A 21,526-nucleotide genomic window follows, 5' to 3' on the forward strand; every position below is an offset into this window, starting at 1 on the left:
GAGATTCTTGGTATTTGGGGTCTTTTTCTTTCTCCCAAGGGAGGGATTTTGTTTCTCAGCCTGGTAATTCCATCACTGCTTTTACTTGTTTGTTAACATAGTTCTAAAGAGCTGAAAAGAGGCCATTTCTGTCCTTATTTGGTATGTGGTCAACAATGAGAACAGCATGGGTTGGAATCAGTGTTGCAAATGCTTTTTCAGTTAAACAACCTGTCTGCAGGATCCCCCAAGTTTTCAGAAAGTAAATGGGAATGTTCCTATATTTAGGGGAAGCCCAGGATTTTTGAACAATTGTGAAAAAATTCCATGAGCTAGTTGAATAGAATTCCTTGCCCCTTATTTTTTCTATTTACTTCTAGTCAGCAGAACGCATAGAAGGTTTTCATCCTGCAAGTAAGAGTTTAATATTCTGTTGAAGGATTAACTTGTAAAATATTCTATCCTTTTATACTTATCATAGGAAGATTTCAAATGGGAGAAAAAATTAGTGATCAAAATTTAAGATTGATACACCTTTTGCAACTGGTAAAATGGTATTCCTACTTACCATGTTTATGAGGTGACCCATTTTACTGCAAAATTTTTAAAACTGGAAGTGTTTCTATCAGTATACAAATAATTTTTTCTAGCAGACCAAAAGCTTAACATTATGAGTAGTGGTGCTTAAAATCTAGTCTGGTTGTTTTCAAGAAGCTTTCACATAAATTACCCTACATTCCTCTCAAAACCTCTTCACAGTAGCTTTCCTTTGGATGAGACATGAAACGTAACAAGGTCAAGCAGCAGTACTCAAGGTCACACGGCAAGCTGATGGCATGACTGTTCCTCTAATACCCTGTATCAGGACTGCCCTGCATATTTTCCCAATGATGCCTCATCAAAAACTAAGCCAAAAAAAGAAAAAAAAAAAACTAGTCTGAGGACAAACCTGTAATTCATTTGGTCATAACAGTGACAGTATGTTTTTTTTTTTCTGGTTTTATTATTTTATTTATTTATCTCTTGCTACAATTATGGTTTTGTCAGAGGGAACATGTAAGGAAAAAGAAAATAAATAACTCCTACCATAGCAAAATATTTCGCCCCTATTTGGGAACACACAAAAAATATAATACAGGTGATGCATCTTATTTTCAAGAAGCCCTGATGTTATTGGTTTGTTCATTCATTAAACAAACATTATTGGGACTTTTTTTCTCTGGTCATTTGCTAGGCACAGGGCATTCAGTGGGAAAGCAGACATGGTCTATGTCCTTACACTGGTTAGGTATAGCAGGAAAGCTAGATATTAAAATAAATAGTAATTACAAATGTGCTGACAGTGATAAGAAGAAAGTGCAGAGTGCTATGGAGACTTCCCTTGGTCCGGGAAAGCAGGGAAGGCTTGTCAGAGGAAGTGGCTTTCAAAATGAAATTCCTGGGGCGCCTGGGTGGCTCAGTCAGTTAAGCAGCCGACTTTGGCTCAGGTCATGATCTCGCGGTCCGTGAGTTCGAGCCCCACGTCGGGCTCTGTGCAGACAGCTCAGAGCCTGGAACCTGTTTCAGATTCTGTGTCTCCCTCTCTCTGACCCTCCCCCATTCATGCTTTGTCTCTCTGTCTCAAAAATAAATAAACGTTAAAAAAAATTTTCAAAATGAAATTCCATAATCTGTCCTTTCTCTTACCAGTTAAGACCTCAGGAGAGAGGTTTTTTGTTTGTTTGTTTGTTTGTTTGTTTGTTATTATTTTTCTCAGTCTACACTCATGGATACAATATTGAAAAGAACAAAATTTTCTGACTTTTAAAAACTTTATGCACAGAAAATTGGACAATTATTAACCCAAGAATACTTTTTTACATATTAAAACAGTGTTTAGTTTTTTATTTCAAATGATTAGCATATGTTAATTCCAAATTTTAAAATAATTTGACTCTCAGTATATTTCCTGTTGACTACTTAGAAAAGTCTCCTAGGACTCTATGGGTCATTTAGTAGATACTTAATAAACATAGAATGTATTTCCCTTCCCTCTCATTTTTTTCTCCTTGATTTCTTTCCTTCAACCCCATTTGTTCAAGTATTTACAAGGACCTCAGTGCTTTTTTCATTAAAAGGGGCTTGATTTAACTATGTCTGAATTGCTAAAAAGAATTCTAAAATGTTCTAATGTAGATGAGAACCTTAAGTGTATAGTACAGTATTTGGATTCACAATCCAGTTTTATTTATCTTTCATTCTGATTTTTATCATGCGTCTTGTCAGCTGTTTTATTCTATGTGTTAGTAATATTAGCTCTTTAATTACATTTTATTTGTTTGTCTACTGAGACATATATGAATAAAGTATGCATTGGTAGCAGCTTAAAACACAGAGAATGCTTTCCTAATCGTCTTAAGAGTATGGGTACTGCCATTTCTGTTAGCATTCTGTTAGTGTTACAACTTGTAGATAATTGTTCTCCATTTTAGAACAGGGAAGAATTGACCTCTAAATCAAGTAGACACATGTAAGGTTTAGAATGACTATTTGAAGGTGGATCAAAGCAAATGCTAGCATTATTTTGCAGCATTTCCATTTGGAATCATAATCAATAGTTGATTTTGATAATACATTAATGTAATAAAAACCACAGTTGCCGATACTGAATAAATACTAGTTTACAGAAATGCACAAGTCCCCTTGTTAAATTTCCTTTTGGCACATTCTTTTGCAACGGATCACCCTGAAAATAGAATTCTTACAATGGACTTCTGTCAGAGGTAGCTGATAAATGAACCTGAAGTGAGGTTGCTTGCTCCTGAGTTCACTTGTGCTACCTTTAAGTCTGTGACCAGCTACCATTTCAAAATACGTTATCCTGGACCCTATCTCTGCCTGCTCTGGTTTCCTGAGGCAACGTATTTCAACACAATGCAACTCCACTAATGTAACTCTTTGTTTCTCTCAAGTTCAGCTCACCAACCCCCCACCTGTCAAATAGTGACTTATTGTAAGCAAATGCCTATGTGGGTTATGTTTAAATTTTTCCACTTTTAGATTTGGGAGTTTCAATTTGATTCATGGTTGCTATCTCCTATAAAGGAAATGCTGAGTTTCTGTGTCAGACAACAAACCCCAAATTTGCCACTTGTAACATCTGGAATCTTGGAACCAAAATCCCAAAAATACTCAAGAGGCAAGTAAGATGCCTTATTTAGACCTGCAGAGCATAACATCTACATTATTGGCAGGAGGTGGGCATGTTGTTCAGATTTAAGGGATGTTAGAAATTATTGGATCACAGTTTGATGGTGGCAAAGTTTAGATCTCAGAATCTGGTTTTCCCAGGGATATAAGTTTAGTTTCCAACTTGTAGAAGAAGGGTTTGTCCCGGGATGGAATTTCTCTGCCACTGAATAATCCGTTCCTGGTAATATTTTTATGGATAGATAGGTGTTTACCAATGACAAAATATTCAAAATATTACTTTATTTCCTTTCCTACCATCTAGTACATGTGCAGTGAAAATTATAAACAACCGTTTCAAATATAAATGACAGCAAAGGTTCATCCTAGCAGACTTATTATTTAATTTTTAATCTTAATTTTTTCCGGTTGTCTAAATTCTCATGTCTATAAAGACTAGCCAATCCTTCAAAAGGATATTGATATTTATAGTTGAAATCAAGTCTTAATTTTACTCATGATTAATATCAGAATTAAGTAGCTTATTTCTATGACCTTGCTGAGGCCTAGTAACCTAAGAGGGGATGGTGTATAACTGTACAGAAGAAATGAAAAGGTGGCGGTAAGGAACTATTTAAGGAAAAAAATAACATTAACATCGGAAGATACTTCTTGCACCTGTATCCAATTTCACATTAGGAAAAAAGGATGAAATTATCCATTTCCCTGGTCGTAATTTTACATTTACATTTACATTGTTTTTATCCTGCTTAAGATTCTAGTTGTCTGATCTCAAGAATCAGGGGGGAAAGGTAAGAAGGAATGCTTTGGCAGTAATGAAAAAGACAACTTTGCATCTCCTTTATTGTGTTGCTTTTAGAAAAAGTTGGACGTTCCACAGTATTTTCATTCTGCATTATTACTATGCCCTAATGTTTTATCAGTTAGATATCAATTAACAGAACATTCTTTTAAAAATGTAAATTGGAAGGATCGCTGGGTAGCTCAGTTGGTTAAGCGTCCGACCCTTGACCTCAGTGTTCATGAGTAAGCCCCACATGGGTTCAGTGCTGACAGTGCAGAACCTGCTTGGGATTCTGTTTCCCCTCTGTCTGCCCCATCCCCGACTCATGCTGTCTCTCTCTCTCTCTCTCTCTCTCTCTCGCTCTCGCTCTCGCTCTCTCTGTCTCTCTCTCAAATAAACTCAAAAGAAGGAAATATTAAAAATAAATAAATTAAAAAAATTTAATGTAAATTGAAATGGAAACAGAGACCTATGTTAGCCAAAATGCCTATGACTGGCTTTCGCCTCTCTGGGGAGACAGGGTCCGCCCTGGCATGTAAGTATAATTCGAGGTAGCAGTGAAGTCATGTTTTTTTCGCTTGCAAAGTTGTATGTGTGGACTCCAGCTTTTCTTTTCAGAAAACACTGAGGCTATTCCACCTCTAAAATGCCAAATGCCACCAGACAGAAGGAGAGTTTCGTGTTGGGTGCGAGGTAAAAGAGGCTCATCTACCCCTCCTGCTCACCAGCGTGTTTGTGTGTTCCCCCTCCCCGCTCCAGCTGCTCTTGGGGACATCCTCCTTACTCCCAATTCTCCTACACTGCCTGACCTCAGTTGCTGATGAAGCCGCTCTACTAGATACCAAGTTGTTCAGCAACTTGTTAACTCTGCTGGCAGTGCTTGCATTTTCTAAGAGTTGCCCTGAACTGGAGACTAAATAGTACAGAAGAATGAAATAATGAGAGCTGGAATTTCATACCCAAAGAAGGGCAGACTCCTGTAGGTATAGGCACGTTCTCAGTCTTTCTCAAAAATACCTGGGTGCTGGCCACCCATTTTGCTCTTGTGCAATGCGAATCCATATACAAATGCAAAAAGGTGTCGTTCGTGAAGCGTTCAAATACTGCTGGTTGATTCAGAGAGAACGTGTTTATTTATGAACTCTTGGTTCCTCCAAGTTTGCTGCTGTTTGGTCAGCTCTCACTCACGCACTCTTGTGGCCCATCTGTCAGATAATAAAGAGGTGAAACCATAGAAATGTTTTCTATTACTCATTCACAAAGCTGATATGGAACCTGTAGTGTTCTCAAGAACCCTTGATGTGCTGGATGCTGTTGTGAAAATAAGTGTCCTGTTTGCTTACTTGAGCTTTTATAGAAATTCCATGAATGTTTTGGAGCCCCCTGGGTATGCAAGCGATAGATTGAGCTATCTGGGTCTCAAAATTTGGCAGATACGGCAATGATAACTAAGTTCAACTCTTGGCCAATTTTGTCCCGTTCAGAGCGGGTTAAATTTCACTCTTGGGCACTCCAAGCCTCTCTAATCTTATCCGGGAGAAGCGGAGTTCTGCCTTGGTTTACAGTTGAGGTCACCCGTGCGGCAGTGTTTGGACAGGGACTGATGGAATTATGTTGCATTGTTAACATGAAATACCACTCTGCGGTGAGGACTGATGATGGCATTGGGGTCCTTTGACTCCTTGCATACAGTATCTTGAAATACATGCCTCCCTGAAATGTGCTGGACTCATAAAACATGCGAAGGACTCTGTTTGGCTTTCATCATTTATTTAACGTGAATGAAAGTTGTTTCAAGGGATTTATCAGGGAGTTAAGAAATGTTTCTAGGGAATAGAAAATGAAAAAGAAAATTGATCTTTGTTGTCAAAGTCATGCGTTATAATTGACTCTCCAAGGTGACGCACCATCTCCTTGAGGGGAAAGCTGCCAACAGCTTTGAAAGTGATCTGCCTGTTTTCTTCTCACACTGACTTGCAGGGAGGTGCTGGTATTTCAAGACGATTAAATCCTTGTGGAAGGTTTGCAAATAATGTGTCCATCCCTGTTTGTAAGAGAAGTTGGAATAAGGAAAATTATATTAGGCAGCTAGTTGTGTGAAATGTAGTAATCTTTGTTTAATTTCCCCCTTGTAGATATGTAATCACTTCTTTTTTAACAAAGCCTCTCTATTTACATTTTCTTTAAACTTCACACTTGATACAAAGGTTTGCTCACATTTAGTCATACTTTTCGTGTGTGTGTGTGTGTGTTGTGCTTTTCAGGAGTGCCATGTGACTCTGCTGTTTAATCAGGACTATATTTAAAAGCAAATTTGTGAGAGAGTGTTTCCCATGTTATTAATGAGATAAGGTCTGAGTGAAGCAAGCTCTGTCGCAAAGGGCAAGTGTCATGCAGCAGGAAGTCCTGGCCATCCCTTCCACCCCTGCCTCAGCCAGGCTGCCACCTCCCTGTCAGTGCATACCACCACACAGAGGAAATGCCCTCACTCAGCCACCGGTGCCTCCTGTGCCTCCTGCTCCGCGCGGCGGGGCCCTCTGGCCCCCGGGCCCTGTACCAACTCTGACTTTCTGCAGTTTCCAGCGATCCTGGCACTTTCCTTACAAATGGCTTTTCTTTGGGATCTTCAAGGAGTCACAGTGCCAGGACAACCTCCCAGAGCCAAAACAAGATTGCGTTTCTCAAAGTCCTACAGGTATCACTCTTTACTTTTTGTAGCTGGGAAGAATTTTTTAATCAGTCTCTATGGCTTTAGCCCCCTCCCCCTGCAAATATTCTTTTTCCCTGTGTCGATCTATGTAACTTGTAACATGCTTTAGTTTGGCACTATGCAAAATATGAGTGACAAAGAAATGAACCTTAAAATAGTTGGGGTGTGTGGGAACCTGAGAAATAGCAGGAAGTTGACTAACTCTAAAAGCTGATTTTGAGAGTCAAATGGTGAACTTAAAAAAAAACCCAAAAACCAAATAACAACATTCCTATTACCCACATCTGGAAAACAAGGGTCTTAACATACCTCATGGAGTTAATATAACCTTACACTGGTCATACTAACTTTCAGTGAATCCTTAAAATGTCAGGAAAGGGGTCTTGTTTGATTAAACAGGCAATCAAGCAAAAGGAAGGAAATGCTACTCTCATGCTCTAAGGGTTTCTGGGCAAATTCACGTGGAAAAGTGGAAACTGTCTCTGCGATCTAGATGATAATTATCTTGTCCAGGAGAATTAGACCCCATAAAATCAAAGTCAAAGTTTTGTTAATCTTTTATGTCTAAGGATTTCTGCAGAAATCACATGAAGAATCTTCACTTCACCACCTCAGTAATGTGTCAATGACAACTTTGTTTTACATCCAAGTTAGCTTATTTTAACCAAACAACTAGAAAGAAGAAAGAAGACAGAAAAATCTTTGATTTCCTTCTTTGCTTGAGTATGCTAGCTATTTACAAGGAAAAGATTGATTCTTCACACTTTTTTTTTGTTTGTTTCTGATTGGTTAGTCTGTACCAGTAAAAGCTGTTTCAGGAAGAGCAAATACAGTTGAAACTGTTTTGCAAAATCTTGAGAATGTCTTTCTTATTTAGACCAAATGTAACATCTAGAAATTACTAGGCCTATATAGAAGTATGCATTCAAGTTGGATTAAAATACTTTCTGACTTACTTGCATAAAAAAATTCAAAATTTGGTTTAAAATAATTCAAGGAAATTATTTGTTTTAGGCAGTATGGAAGATAGTGCCCTTGGAATTTATTAGGGAACTGTAAAATCAGAGAAATCAAATTATGAACTTCACCTATAGTAACAATGCATAAGCAAAATTTGACAAGGGATAAGTAAAAGTTGACAGCTAAAAATGTAAGTAGGAATTTCATTTATTTCTATTTCAAAACAAAATAAATACAATGTATTTTTATTATTTATATTACTTTATAAGTTACGTATACGGTTCAACATTAGAAATTATATGCCCTACTATATATTTTACATTCTAATCAATCCACATCTCATGCTTATTATTTGGATCTCATGCTTCTTATGTGCATGTTCATAATTGTTGTAAGCTCATCAAGGATAGGTAACATTACAGTGCATGTTTCCAGTAGATGGTGGCTTCTAGAGTCCCCTCATCATCGAGATCTGATAATAATTCCCAGGCTGTCATACATGCCTAACTACTGGGTAGTGTGAAAGGAATAGCATGTTGCACTAGTGTTTCAGAAATCTCAAAAAATGCAGTATAAGCTCTACTGTATGATTTGCAGATATATTATGCAACTTGCCTTAGTCTGGCAAAGTTATCTTCATTGTCTGTTGGTCAAGTTCTGATCCTTTCCAAACTACAGCCCAGGTTCTTAGTTCTAACAAGCCTCTTTCATAGCAAGAGGTAAGAGTGACATCCCGAATCACCGTCATGGACCAATCCACTTTGGCACCTGAGAGACTTTGTCCCTCATTGATAGGTTTTTAATGTGAATGCGAATTGCCCATGTAATAATTAAATTATTTGCATGAACTGTCTTCACTATTCTTTGGGTCCTGTTTTGTCTCTCTATTTGGACTGTAAATTCTTTGAGGCCAGGGGCTCCCTTACATGTGACAGGAGTGCTATTAATTCATATTTGATGAAGCATTTTGCTATACTATCTTAGTTGGTATCACTGCTTTATTTGCAAAGCCAAGTTTTTGAAATAATCAGGGCCTATCAGAGGCCAGGGGTTCAGGAGATAGTTAGGGAAGTTGGAGGCCAGTTGACCACTCTGGTCTCACATTTTCAGAGGTCTGTCATTGCTCAAAAAGATTATGCATTCAGCTACAGCAGTGTACTGTCAATAATGAAAAAAGATATTTATCATCTAACTGTAAACTTTAACAGGCCACACCACCTCAAATGCACTGTGAATCAATATAGGTATGTATGTGTACACACACACACACACACACACACACACACACACACACAAATTCTACAGTTATCTTCTGAATGGCACATTTTTATTGCCTAGCATTCCTGGGGTTAAAGGTGTTAAACTAATATAAATGTTTAAATTTTCCCACAATTTTGCAACCTTGTTTTTGAAATTTTTTTAATTGATTGTTTAACATATGTGATCCTTAAAAAAATGGAAGTAGCTTAAGCTTATCTTGACCCTTGAGAGGGTTTGGATATGATTTTACTATTAAAGCGACTGAAATAACTGGGCATCAGCTAATTTTTCTTCATTGAATTTCCCCTTTACAAGACTACTGGCTCGAGAAAAATATTTCATATTCTGTAAAATCCTGAAATGTGTCTAGTATAATATAATTTTTTTCTTTGAAGATGGAATGGACATGAATGCATGATACTTATGGTACACTTACCTTTAATCTGGAATAGTTTTCTTTGGCATTGTTTTCACTTTCTTGTAGCATTCAGGGTAAAGGAAAGCCAAGCCTAGAATCTGTAGAATTCAGTTAGAGTCTGATTTGTTAAAGTAAGAGCAAATCATATACATTGGATGACTCTTCATCTCTGAGAAGTACAATCTTAGACAGTTAAACAATGCTTAAAATAGATTTGAAAGTAGTTTTTCAGCAGTGACAAAATTTTTGTCTTCTGTGGGCAAAATACATTTTTATAAAAAGCCAAATATGATTAATATATAGTGTATGAAGCCACATTTTATTTGATAGAGAGAAAAAGAGGATTGCACACTAAGGAGACTAATTTTCCTCTCTGGATATGGAATGAGTGCCAATTATTACTTAGAGCCACATCTTTCATATATGTTTTCGAGGAGAGTGAAAAGGGAATGATGTGTTCCTCATATTAGGTTTGAAGAAATAATGTGTGAATTTATGTTGGAGTTTTAAATATAGTACCTACAAGTTTGGACAGAAAATGATCTGGGAAGGAAAGAAAGAATGAGGAGCTAAGAATTAGCAGGTTGATGGACTCTGCCAGCTCACCAAGGGAACAACACTAGGACATTTTGTTCGTCTAATTGCTATTGTTTGAAAGTATTGTAATGTTCAAGGAAACTTTAAATAGAAAGTTACCCTTCAAGAGATGGTCTTGTCTTCCAACCAGAACAATTCACAAAACTTTCTGCTTTCCGTCTTCTCAGAAAGGGATGCTAAAAGAAAAAGAAGAAAAAACCACATAAACATTTTATGTGGTGATTCTGGGGTGGTTGTATGCAAATAGAAAAGAAAGCCATCCAAGGTACATTTAGGACAGACATGATTCGCCTAGCATCCCACAAGCCAGAAGCAGAAAGCAGTTCTAGTTTTCTTGTCTCTTATACTAACAGGGGTCATGGAATACTCTAAATAATTGAGATTCTCAGAAAATCTCCAAATCTCTCTTTGCCGGTAGTTTCAACATCAACGTCAACATCGCTCCCCCAGTGGTTTAACAGAGCTGCTAAATAGGTGATTCATTAAATTCATTTGCACATACCTGTAACTCTTGTAGAAGGGCTAAGAAGTAAATATTTTTAACGTGAAATAGACTGATCAGTGGAAAGGAGAATTAACAATCAGATTAAGAAACAAAAGCACAAGTGATATTAGAGTCATGAAAAGCCACATGTACTAGAACAAAAAACCATCAATGACCTTAAGTCATCCCCTGTGCTCTTACAAATCTATGTTTAGATCTGCAGCTTGGATCTGGACATCTGATAGAGGCAGACATGAGCAGGGACAAGAGGAGAGTGCGGTCTCAGCTGCTGTGTTACGACTAAAACCTGAGCCTTAGCACCTCAGTCGTTGTCAAAGTAAGCTAGCAATACCCACTAGAAAAGCAGGCTGGAACCCAGGCCTTAGGAAGGGAAATGAGTGCCACCAACAAGTCAATACACTGGGATATAACTTTCTAAGAACCACATTCATGCCTACTATTGCACAGCATTTGTGTAAAGCTTTTCAGATGTAAGAGATGTGATAACTATTGTTTTTACTGTCCTACAGCTCATCTCCATTAATTCTATAGGGTAAGTGAGGAGAAATGCCACCAAATAAGGGAGAAAGAATTGAAGGTTCAGGGATTAGAGGCCACACACACACAGGTGCGCGAGCACACACACACACACACACACACACACACACACACACACACCCGGAGACTAAAGTCTGGAGTAATATAAGTAACAAGTGAGTAATTGATAAGATTTAATTTCTCTTAGGCACTTAAACGTGCCATGTCGTGTTCCCAGTAAGGTACATGTGTTGTCTCACTTCATTCCACAAAACAACTCCATGAGGTAGATCAACTGTTTTCTTTCTTTTACAGCTGAGGAAACCAGGCGAAGTTTGAGAAACTTGCCCAAATTTGGACCCTGGCAGTCTGTCCCAGAGCCTAGACTTCTAAATAGTCACTCTGCTACCTCTAGTTTCCTGAGCAAATCCTCTCATGGCCACACAGGGAGGAGTGTGCCCTAATGAGAGGTGCAATTCTAAAATTTTTTTGGATGTTTATTTATTTTTGAGAGAGAGAGAGACAGAGTGTGAGTTGGGGAGGTGCAGAGAGAGAGAGAGAGAGACAGACACACACACACACACACACACACACACACACACACACAGAATCTGAAGCAGTCTCCAGATTCTGAGCCATCAGCACAGAGCCCGACGCAGGGCTCGAACTCACAGACTGCGAGATCATGACCTGAGCTGAAGTCGGATGCTTAACTGACTGAGCCACCCAGGTGCCCCAAGAAGTGCGATTCAATAGATTTACTGTCCTGCTGGGCTCAACTCCGAATCTTTCCCTGAAAAGAGATCATTTTGTAATTTGATGTAGAACATGGCTTGGTGGTCAATGAAAATAGAAACTTACTAAATAATACCTAAACTGTCATCTAAACTAATTGGTACTGGTTTAGTATTGAGCAAGAATGCCCAATTGTAAGTATTTCTTATGTTAAGAAACAATGAAACAAACAATCCCTAATCGGTGAGTTAAGTGGCCCGTCTCTATCCTCTCACTGGGTTTTGTTTGTGGGCTTCCATCTGGCTCATATCATCTGGCCAAATACATTGGTCATGTGGTTTTATTTTACTGCCAAAATGTTGCTTCTTGGCCAGCTGTTCAGTGGAGCCTGAAGATTGTCTGAGCTTAAAGAGGTCAACTTCATCCTGTTCCGTGCCTATTTATTCCACTGGCATTGTTGCGAATATTAAACTGGCCTTCTTAACCATATTCCAAATGGAGAGTAATAGCATTATTGAAAATGAGAAGAAATAGTTACCTTATAGGCCACATAACAGTCATTATAGGAATAGCAGAGAGGTTGACAATTACTGCACATGTGGGCAGAGGTAGCATAGTAGAGGGGGAAAGACTTTGGCTTTGGAGCTGAACAGATGAAGTTTGAATGCCAACTCTGCTGCTTTCTTGACTGAGTGGTTTCCCTAACTGCCATCAGTAGATTCCATGTCTATAAATGGAAAATATAAATGCCTACTTCACAAAGCCATTGTGCCCTTCAGCGAAAATATGTATTTAACAATCAGCTGCTTACCCCCTCTTTCTTTTATAGCATTTCCCACAGTTCTCTTACCATTTCACCAATTTTGTGATGCTCTTAGATAGGTTTATAGGTTACCCATCGTCATTGGGGCTGCATTTGGTTACAGATTAGAGCAATACAGCTGGTGGCTTGCAGGTCAAACATCTGCATCGTTGGAAGGTGGTGTGGAGTGATGGTTGGGAGCTGGCTGGCTCTAGACCCATACAGCTGAGGTTCAAATTTCCATACTTTCATTCACAGCTATGAGACATTGAAAAGTTATTTAACTTTATTGCCTCAGTTTCCTTATCTGTAAAATGAGATGTGTGAGGAGTAAGTGTGTTAATCATATGTAATTCCTGGCACGTGAAAGCATTAAAATAAATGTTAGTTATTATTAATACTAGAATGTAAGTTCCATGTGACAGCGATTTTTGCCTTCTTTTTTCCACCTCTTTAACGCCTGTAAGGGTGTGTGACGTAGTGTAGGTGGTTGATGTATACACATTGAATGAATGAAACTATCAGCAAGTATTTCTAGACCACTGACAAGAATGGGGACACTCTGCTTCCTTTTCCAAAATTCATGGAAGAGAGAGTTAAAGTTGGAGAGACCTAAGAGTTCATCTGCTCAAACCCATCATCTTACATTGAAAAACCTAAAGATCTAGAGAGACCGAGGGTATGAAATTTGATGGTGTCACAGCCAGACCTGTACAAACCATGGTTCTGTGTGCTTCTCCATGAATTTTTTTCTCCAATGTCCCACCCCCTCACCTCAGTGCAGATCCCATTTAAATCAATGTCTTTGGTAAGGCGGCAAACAGAATGATTTGGTGCCCACTTTGTACAACTAGGGAGGAGTGCGAGAGTCAAAATTGGGTAGCCACCATGAAAAGATGGGCTTCTAAATACTAGAAAGAGTCCTCTAAGGAAGACTACACTCAGACACTTTACCTACAAATCTAAAAATCCCATCCTACAACAGCTGCAATAGGGGTTTGGAAGAGCCTTTTCGTAACTAGGGTTTTTGCAGAGGGCATTAGCTAAGATTTTCTAAATTGAAAGAAACATATCTCAAACATCCAAAGGAATCTGTGCAATTAGCAATGCTGACCAGACACAGAGTTGAAGAGGGGAAGTAGGGCTTGTGAGTTCTCTGTACTATCAAGACAGTGCATGGAGCAAGCACAGACAGAAAGATATAAAATTGTGTGTGGTTATTATAAAAGTACTGATGCTATTAGGTGGCTGGGAGCTACACACCAGCCTGGAGCACGGTCAGATGTGGACTGGCAGGAGATGCAGAAATCAAGGTAGCAGAAGAAGGAAAGATACCTTCCATTGCTGAGAGTTTGTAATCATGCTTGTGAGTATTTCTGATGGTCAACATGAGAGCCATACATGCTTAAAACTATAAGTGTAATGGATGTGAGTATTCGTGGTGAATAAAATTTATAATATTGTCATTATGTTGATTCTAGATTTTTAGCTAGTAGAATTTGGGCTATAAGTCATTAAACTGAGGAAATCCCAGCACACAGTTTTAAGGGTTAGTACCTTAATTGAGTGGGCCACAGAAGACCGTTCAGACTGAGTATAGCAAATAATGAACACTTTCCTAGAGGGGGAACATCTGCTTCTTTTCACCTTCATTTGCTTCTTCTCGCTGTGGAGGCTCCTGCCCCTGTGTGCTTTGCCACCACCGAATACCCACCTTCTGCCTTGCCGGTGTCCCCTCCTAACCTCCATTATGTTTTTCACATTTGAACCGTAATTGAAGAGCTTCTCTAATTTTCTTAACAAGGGGCTGAAGAAAGCCTCTTAATTTCTGTAAGGCTGAGTTAGATAAGTGCCCAGAGTGACTGTGAATCAGAGCAAAAGAAAATCTCATTGGCAAGGGAGACGACATTATGAAACTAATAAACTTGTCAAATTGTATAGTTTGACACCTAATGATAACGTAAATTTGGAAGGGGAACAACTAAAATATTGCAGAGAAAAGATGGATCTGTGGACAGAGTCGATACATATTACTTTAATTATGGGAAGTCAATCAAATGTGAAAGACAGATGTTTCAAGGGCAATAAGTATGTAAGCCCCGTTGTGAAAAGAAAACTTGAGAGTGAAAAAGATGAACGTTGTGGTGGGCTAAAGGAATAAGTTAAAAACTAATGTTCCCATGAACAAACACTCAAATGTAATCAGAACTCACATAAAAAGATGAATGCAGGGGCACCTGGGTGGCTTTGTCGGTTAAGCGTCCGACTTCGGCTCAGGTCATGATCTCACGGTCTGTGAGTTCGAGCCCCACGTCGGGCTCTGTGCTGACAGCTCAGAGCCTGGAGCCTGCTTCAGATTCTGTGTCTTCCTCTCTCTCTCTGTCCCTCCCCCACTCATGCTCTGTCTCTCTCTGTCTCAAAAATAAATAAACGTTAAAAAAAATTAAAAAAAAAAAGATGAATGCATTCATTCACAAACTATTTTTGAATGCCTATGATAAGCCTGTTCAGTAGTGGGCTGGTAAATGTTAACAGCCAGCTTTCTGTGAAGACACCAAAAGGGAAAAAAAAAAAAGGCTGTTTGTAATATTTGCTGATTTCAAAACTCCTCAAATCCTCCCAGTGGCCCATTTCAAGTTGTAGAGGTCACTTGATGGAGAGTTGGCAAGAGGTGCATTGTAGTGCAGGCAGATATGTTGATGTAAATGAACTCAAGAATGTACATAATATAACAATGTAGTCAAAGTGCTAGGAACTAAAGAGTTTCGAATGTTTATTACTAGTGTTTTTAACATCATTTATTTAATAAGTTTGTATCATTTAACTTTTTTAACGTTTATGTTTTTATTATTTTTAATATGAAATTTATTGTCAAATTGGTTTCCATACAACACCCAGTCTCATCCCAACAGGTGCCCTCCTCAACACCCATCACCCACCCCCCATCAACCCTCAGTTTGTTCTCAGTTTTTAAGAGTCTCTTATGTTTTGGCTCCCTCCCTCTCTAACTTTTTTTTTTAAATGAGACAGAGAGCATGAGCCAGGGAGGAGCAGGGAGAGAGGGAGGCACAGAATCTGAAGCAGAGCTCCAGGCTCTGAGCTGTCAGCACAGAGACTGATGTGGGGCTCAAACCCACAAACTGTGAGATCATGACCTGAACTGAAGTCGGATGCTTAACCGACTGAGCCACCCAGGTACCCCATATCATTTAACTTTTTACAGTCGTAGGTATAATGACCAATTTAGAAATACTCCTGAACATGGAAGAGTCTGCTTTTTCAGCTGGTGTGGACAGCTCTAGCACACCCCTTTGTCTGGTGTTTTACTAGCCACCTGACATTATTAACCTTATATTAGGAATATAACGATAAGGAAAATGGATGAGATCTTTGCTCTCACACAGCTTACCTCTTAGTGGAAGAAAGCATAAACAAGTTAACAACTAAATAAAACAACGTAGGTACTGAGACAGGAGATTCTGCTTGAAGAAATCAAGGAAGCCTTCATAAAGAAAAGAGCTATTTAGTTACATATAATTGAAGTGTGTCCATTCCATATATCTGTGAGTACATTTGCAGTCCTAGGCAGGCAAGACATAACTAAGAATTGCACCCAGTTGATGGAACCACATGGATATTCACCTCATTATTGACTGTGTTCTTGGTCATATCAGACTCCAGTCTCCTCAGTGAATTTGTCTTTGCTTCTCCTTAACTGTAAACATGCAAAGAGGAGAAGGAAAGGGGAGTGGATATCATACTTTCTTTTACATTGTTTTGTGTAATCCTCAAAAAGTTCCATGATATAAAGTATTAAAGTTAAAAAAATTAAATTTAAAAATCAATAGTAGTAGTATATCCTACAGTAGTACCTTTTTTTGGCTTGGTTTATCTGTCCATGTCAGCCCTAAAAATAGAGATGTCATAAGCTGGGAGAAATAATGTGATGCATTTTTTTTATTTTCAAAAGTTATCATACAAATTTAAATTGTTGGATTACAGGGAGAGCTAGTCAGCCCAACTTTTCTCTAACACATAAATTTTAAGATGGTGCCTGTAAATATTATGCTTCTAATGCTTGTTGCTTGATCCCTTTTGGCAATTAACTTGTCTTTAATTGATTTGTGGATTATCCACTTGAAGTTGCTATGGATAAAGGAATGCAATGGCAGAATTTGTTTATATAGGATAGTAAAATGGATTGGCTAGGAAGAGAGGTCTAACTTTGTAAAGTATCCTTGGTTTCCAGAGGTTTTTCTTTTCACATAATTGCAGTGTTTAGATGGATGGAGAGTGAAAAACTAGCTGAATCTGATTAGTGTTCTCATCTAAAGGGAAGATTTATGTCCTGTTTAGGCATCACATTAATTTGATGATGTAAGTGCATTCTCTAGTGAAAGAGTGGTCACCATACGAGAGAGAAAACCATAACAGAAAAATCCTTTTGCCATTTTTGGGTTGTACTTGATAAAAAGTTCTCATCCGTGAGTTCCACAAAGCGTCACTGTCCCGATCTCAGATGAACTGAAAGACAAAAACATTTTACTGCTCCTATAATTGTTTTACGTATGTATATACTTAACATTTCCTAGAAAATGACTGGGCATTTTCCCACCATAACCTTCTGTAGCCATTTGTTATGAAGTTCAAAATGTGTTAAGCAAAGCCAGTTGCCAGCTGCCAGTGGTGCTGCTGCTGGTGGTGGGCACGTTTTTGTTCTGTGTCCCCTTGTTGAGGAAGAGGATACTATACAACTTCTCTTGTGTGAGCTACTCCCCTAACCCTTGGCTGAGATACTCAGGGACAACCACTGTCAGGTGCCTCTTCCTTTTTTATTTTTTTTCCTTTTTTTAAATATGAAATTTATCATCAAGATGGTTTCCATACAACACCCAGGGCTCATCCAAACAGGTGCCCTCCCCTCCCTCCCACCCCCCATCAGCCCTCAGATTGTTCTCAGTTTTTAAGAGTCTCTTATGGTTTGGCTTTCTCCCTCTATAAATTTTTTTTTCCTTCCCCTCCCCCATGGTCTTCTGTTAAGTTTCTCAGGATCCACATACGAGTGAAAACATACGGTATCTGTGTTTCTCTGTATGATTTATTTCACTTAGCATCACACTCTCCAGTTCCATCCACGTTGCTACAAAAGGCCATGTTTCATTCTTTCTCATTGCCAAGTAGTATTCCATTGTGTATATAAACCACAATTTCTTTATCCATTCATCAGTGGATGGACATTTAGGCTCTTTCCATAATTTGGCTATTGTTGAAAATGCTGCTATAAACATTGGGGTACAAGTGCCCCTATGCATCAGCACTCCTGTGTCCCTTGGGTAAATTCCTAGCAGTGCTATTGCTGGGTCATAGGGTAGATCTGTTTTTAATTTTTTGAGGAACCTCCACACTGTTTTCCTCTTCCTAAAGAAAATCCATTTGGACTGAGACAACAGATATGTCAGAGAGATCTCACTTGCAGAAATGCCAAGAAAGGTAAAGAAGAAATTATTGGCAGGGGAGACAATTGTCTTCTGTTTTGAAATGAACTTGAAAGGCTTAATGTTTCTGTTAGCTCTAGATGACTTAAAAATAACTATGTTGCCCACCCAGTATTGGTAAAAAGGAAAGGGACTCTCTTTTCTTGTTAGATTATTTGTATATAGCCCTTAGTGCCCCATGAGAATCTATCGGTTCAAGATGATGGGTGTGAATGTGCAACTAGCTGAGAAAAAAAAATGCTTAGCCTTAGCCATATTCATATAACCAGCCCTCGGATCCAGAAATAAAACATGATCAAGGATACCCTTTCATGCTCCCTGCAGTCACAGTGCTTCCAAAGATAACAACTATCCAGAATTCTAAGAGCACAGAAGGTTTTTTTTTTTTTTTTGCCTATTTCTGAACTTTTTTATGAATGAAATTATATAATAGAAACTCTTCTGTTTTGGCCTCTTCCCATCAACATTGCAATAATAAAATTCATATATATTGTTTTTTGTGGTTGTAGATTGTTCATTCTCATGATAATATATCATGAGTGAATATACTGTCAATTACTCATTAATGTTATTGTTGACATATAGTTGGGTATTTCAGTTTGAGGCTATTATGAATAGAGATGCTATGAACATTCTAATATATGTCACCTGATAAACAAATGACTATGGTCTATGTGTAAGTGTGAGTGCATGTACATATGCTGGATGTATCCCAAAGAATAGAATTTCTGGACTGCAGTTTATGCATGTTTTTAGATATCACCAAATAAGTTGCCAAAGTGATTGTACCATTTATATAATTTCTGAGGCAGTGTTCCAGTTTTCCACATCCTTGCCAAAGGGCAGGCCATCTAGGTATTCCATTTTCAATGACAGCATCTTAATAAATGATTACCTAGGAGATGGATATTCTGATTCATAAAACCTGATTTTCCAGGAATAGTATGGCATTCACATTCTGTTTCTCCTCGTGGTGAATAGAACACACCTATGGAATGAAGGCCTAGTAGAAAACATGACACATTGTGCAGAAACAGAATTGACCCCATCTTTGACATATATTCAGTTTAAATCTATAATCATATTCTTACATTTTATCCAGATTGATTTGTCAACCCAGCAATAACCATTGTGAGCCAAAACAATTAATAATATTTTATTCTATTTTAAAATGTCCATCTCCTACTTTTGGTTCTAGCTATATATCCTATGCTCACTTTAAATGAGGTTTTCCCTCCCATAAATTATTTCTTAGAAAAGTTGTTTCGGACTTTTCCTAAGCCAACCTAACCTGTTTAAACACACTAGCAAATACATAGGCAATGTAAGTTATTATACAGTACATTTCCTTTATTCTCTTTCCTCTTTCTTTCTCATTGTGTCTTTATTTATTTATTTTTTTAATGTCAAGATCCTGGTGACATATAATCCCCTTTTGTATGTCATTCCCTCTAAAGCTCATCATAAACTGATTTATGATACCAGTCTGGTTTCTGGTACATCAAGTAAGTAAGCTGACCCTGGTTCAGTTTGTACCATGTCAAAGTGTGATCATTAATTTTAGACAATGACTGAAGACGTTTAGCATGTGTAATAACTGTGGTTCCTATTTCTTGAGGCTTTCAAAATCCAATCCTATGTCTCTCTAATTGGCGGCATATTCAGCAGAACACAAAGGAAAGTTAAGGCAGTAGAAATGTATTCTTGGGATTTCATGACATGAAACAATGTATACTTTATTACTGGACAGATATTTTATTTTTTATTTAGTTAATGTTTACTTTTGAGAGAGAGAGAGAGAGACAGACAGACAGACAGAGCATGAGTGGGGGAAGAGCAGAGAGAGAGGGAGACACAGAATCAGAAGAGGCTCCAGGCTCCGAGCTGTCAGCTCAGAGCCTGACGCAGGGCTCAAACTCACAAGCCATAAGATCGTGACCTGAGCTGAAGTCGGACACTTAACTGACTGAGCCACCAGGTGCCCCTCTGGACAGACATTTTAAATCATGAACTTTGAAAATAAGAGTTTCTGTATAATGTCACCTGACTTGAAAATTAGGAAAGGAGTTAAGGATTTATAATGTTCTCTTTTAAATTTTAATCTCTACCTTAGTGGGCTCTTGAAGTTGTTATATTTGAGCTTCACTTTTAAATTCCTCAGAAATGAGGTTTTACTAAAAATATAATCCTCAGAACCAACATTTGGTGCCTGAAACTCCTTGGATCCCACTGGAACTTGTATTAATTCTTCCAGGTCCCGAAAATGTTCTTCCCGATACATACCAAATTGCAGCCTAGGATAGCTAATCATTTTGTCAATGGTAAATTAAAATTTATCACTGAGCTATGGTAAATTAAAGTCTACAGAATTCACTTTAACCAGTGTTTCAGACTGTCAAATCTTTTAGCAAAACTGCTAAAGAAGACCGGAATGGCTTATCTTTGTTTTCATTCCCTGTTGTCCTGCCTGCTGGACAGGGCAGATATGAAATATTCAAATTCATACAGAAAGGGGAGTGCTAGGGGTGAGGATCATCCTTTAAGTAAATAATCAGCCTATAGTCATCGAATGCAGATGGGTCCACCTTGCATGATCACAGTCGACCTCCATTTGGGAACTTATTCTGAGACCGTGGTTTGTAAAAGAATCTGACAGCAAAATAAAACTTTGGAAAATAAAATAAAGGACATGATTTTTCAGGCTTTATTTTTACCTTAGAAAGCTTTTTTTTTCCTTTTCTTCTTTGTTTTCAATCATTTTATTATATTTAAATAAATAGCTTATGCTTGGTACTAGAAACTGAAGAGAAACTGACACTTTTGCTGAAAGGAACAAGACATTTTGTAATTAAATACTAAGTTCTATGCCTTAGGCCAGTGCCTCTAAAAACTGGATGTACACCCATCTCCTGACGATCTTGTTACAATGCAAATTCTGAATGAGTAGGTCAAGAATAAGGCCTGAGATTCTGCATCCCTAGCAACCTCCAAGATGGTGCTAATGATGCTGGTCCTTGGACCCTGGGATGAGTAGAAAGGGTTTAGGAGATTAGAAGTGCAAAGGAGAAATCCATACTAAGAGGTCACCAGTCCTTCTACAGGGTTAGTACTGTCACCATCTTGGTGGAAAACAAGAAAACTCAGCTGGTAGTGATGGCACATGATATGGATTCTGTAGAGCTGGTAGTCTTCCTGCCTGCCCTGTATCATCAGATGAGGATCCCTCTGCATTATCAAGAGGAAGACTAGGCTGGAGCAGCTGGTCCACGGGAAGATCTGCACCACGATCCCCTTCACACAGGTGAACTCAGGAGACAAAGGAGCCCTGGCTAAGCTGGCAGAAGCTATCAGTACCAATTATAATGACAGATATGATGAGATCTGCCATCAGTTGGGAAGCAACATCCTGTGTCCAAAATCTGTGGCTCACAGTTCCAGACTAGAAGAGGCAAAGGCTGAGGAAGTAGCCTCAAAACTTGGCCAGGTGTATGCTGTTGAGTTTTCTGTGTGTAGAAGCAATGGTCTCCTTCAAAAAAAAGAAAAAAAATTTAAAAAGAATAAATTTTTCAGAGAGAG

The 21,526-nt window shown here is 38.4% G+C and overlaps 1 protein-coding gene across 7 annotated transcripts in view; it reads left to right on the top strand.

Annotated features, from left to right (window-relative positions):
* Positions 1-21,526, top strand: part of PDE4D (phosphodiesterase 4D) — a 725,514-nt gene that overhangs the window by 369,001 nt on the left and 334,987 nt on the right. Inside the window, exon 1 of one of the 7 annotated variants that reach the window (XM_058688200.1) lies at positions 6,389-6,647. The exons of the other annotated variants lie outside the window; for them this stretch is intronic. Coding sequence (XP_058544183.1) covers positions 6,559-6,647 — 89 coding nt within the window. The 5' untranslated portion in view covers positions 6,389-6,558. Of the gene's footprint in view, positions 1-6,388; positions 6,648-21,526 lie in introns of those variants that run through there. 7 annotated transcript variants of the gene reach the window in all.

Source organism: Neofelis nebulosa, chromosome 1 (assembly GCF_028018385.1).
Source record: "Neofelis nebulosa isolate mNeoNeb1 chromosome 1, mNeoNeb1.pri, whole genome shotgun sequence".
NCBI classification, from domain to species: Eukaryota; Metazoa; Chordata; class Mammalia; order Carnivora; family Felidae; genus Neofelis; species Neofelis nebulosa.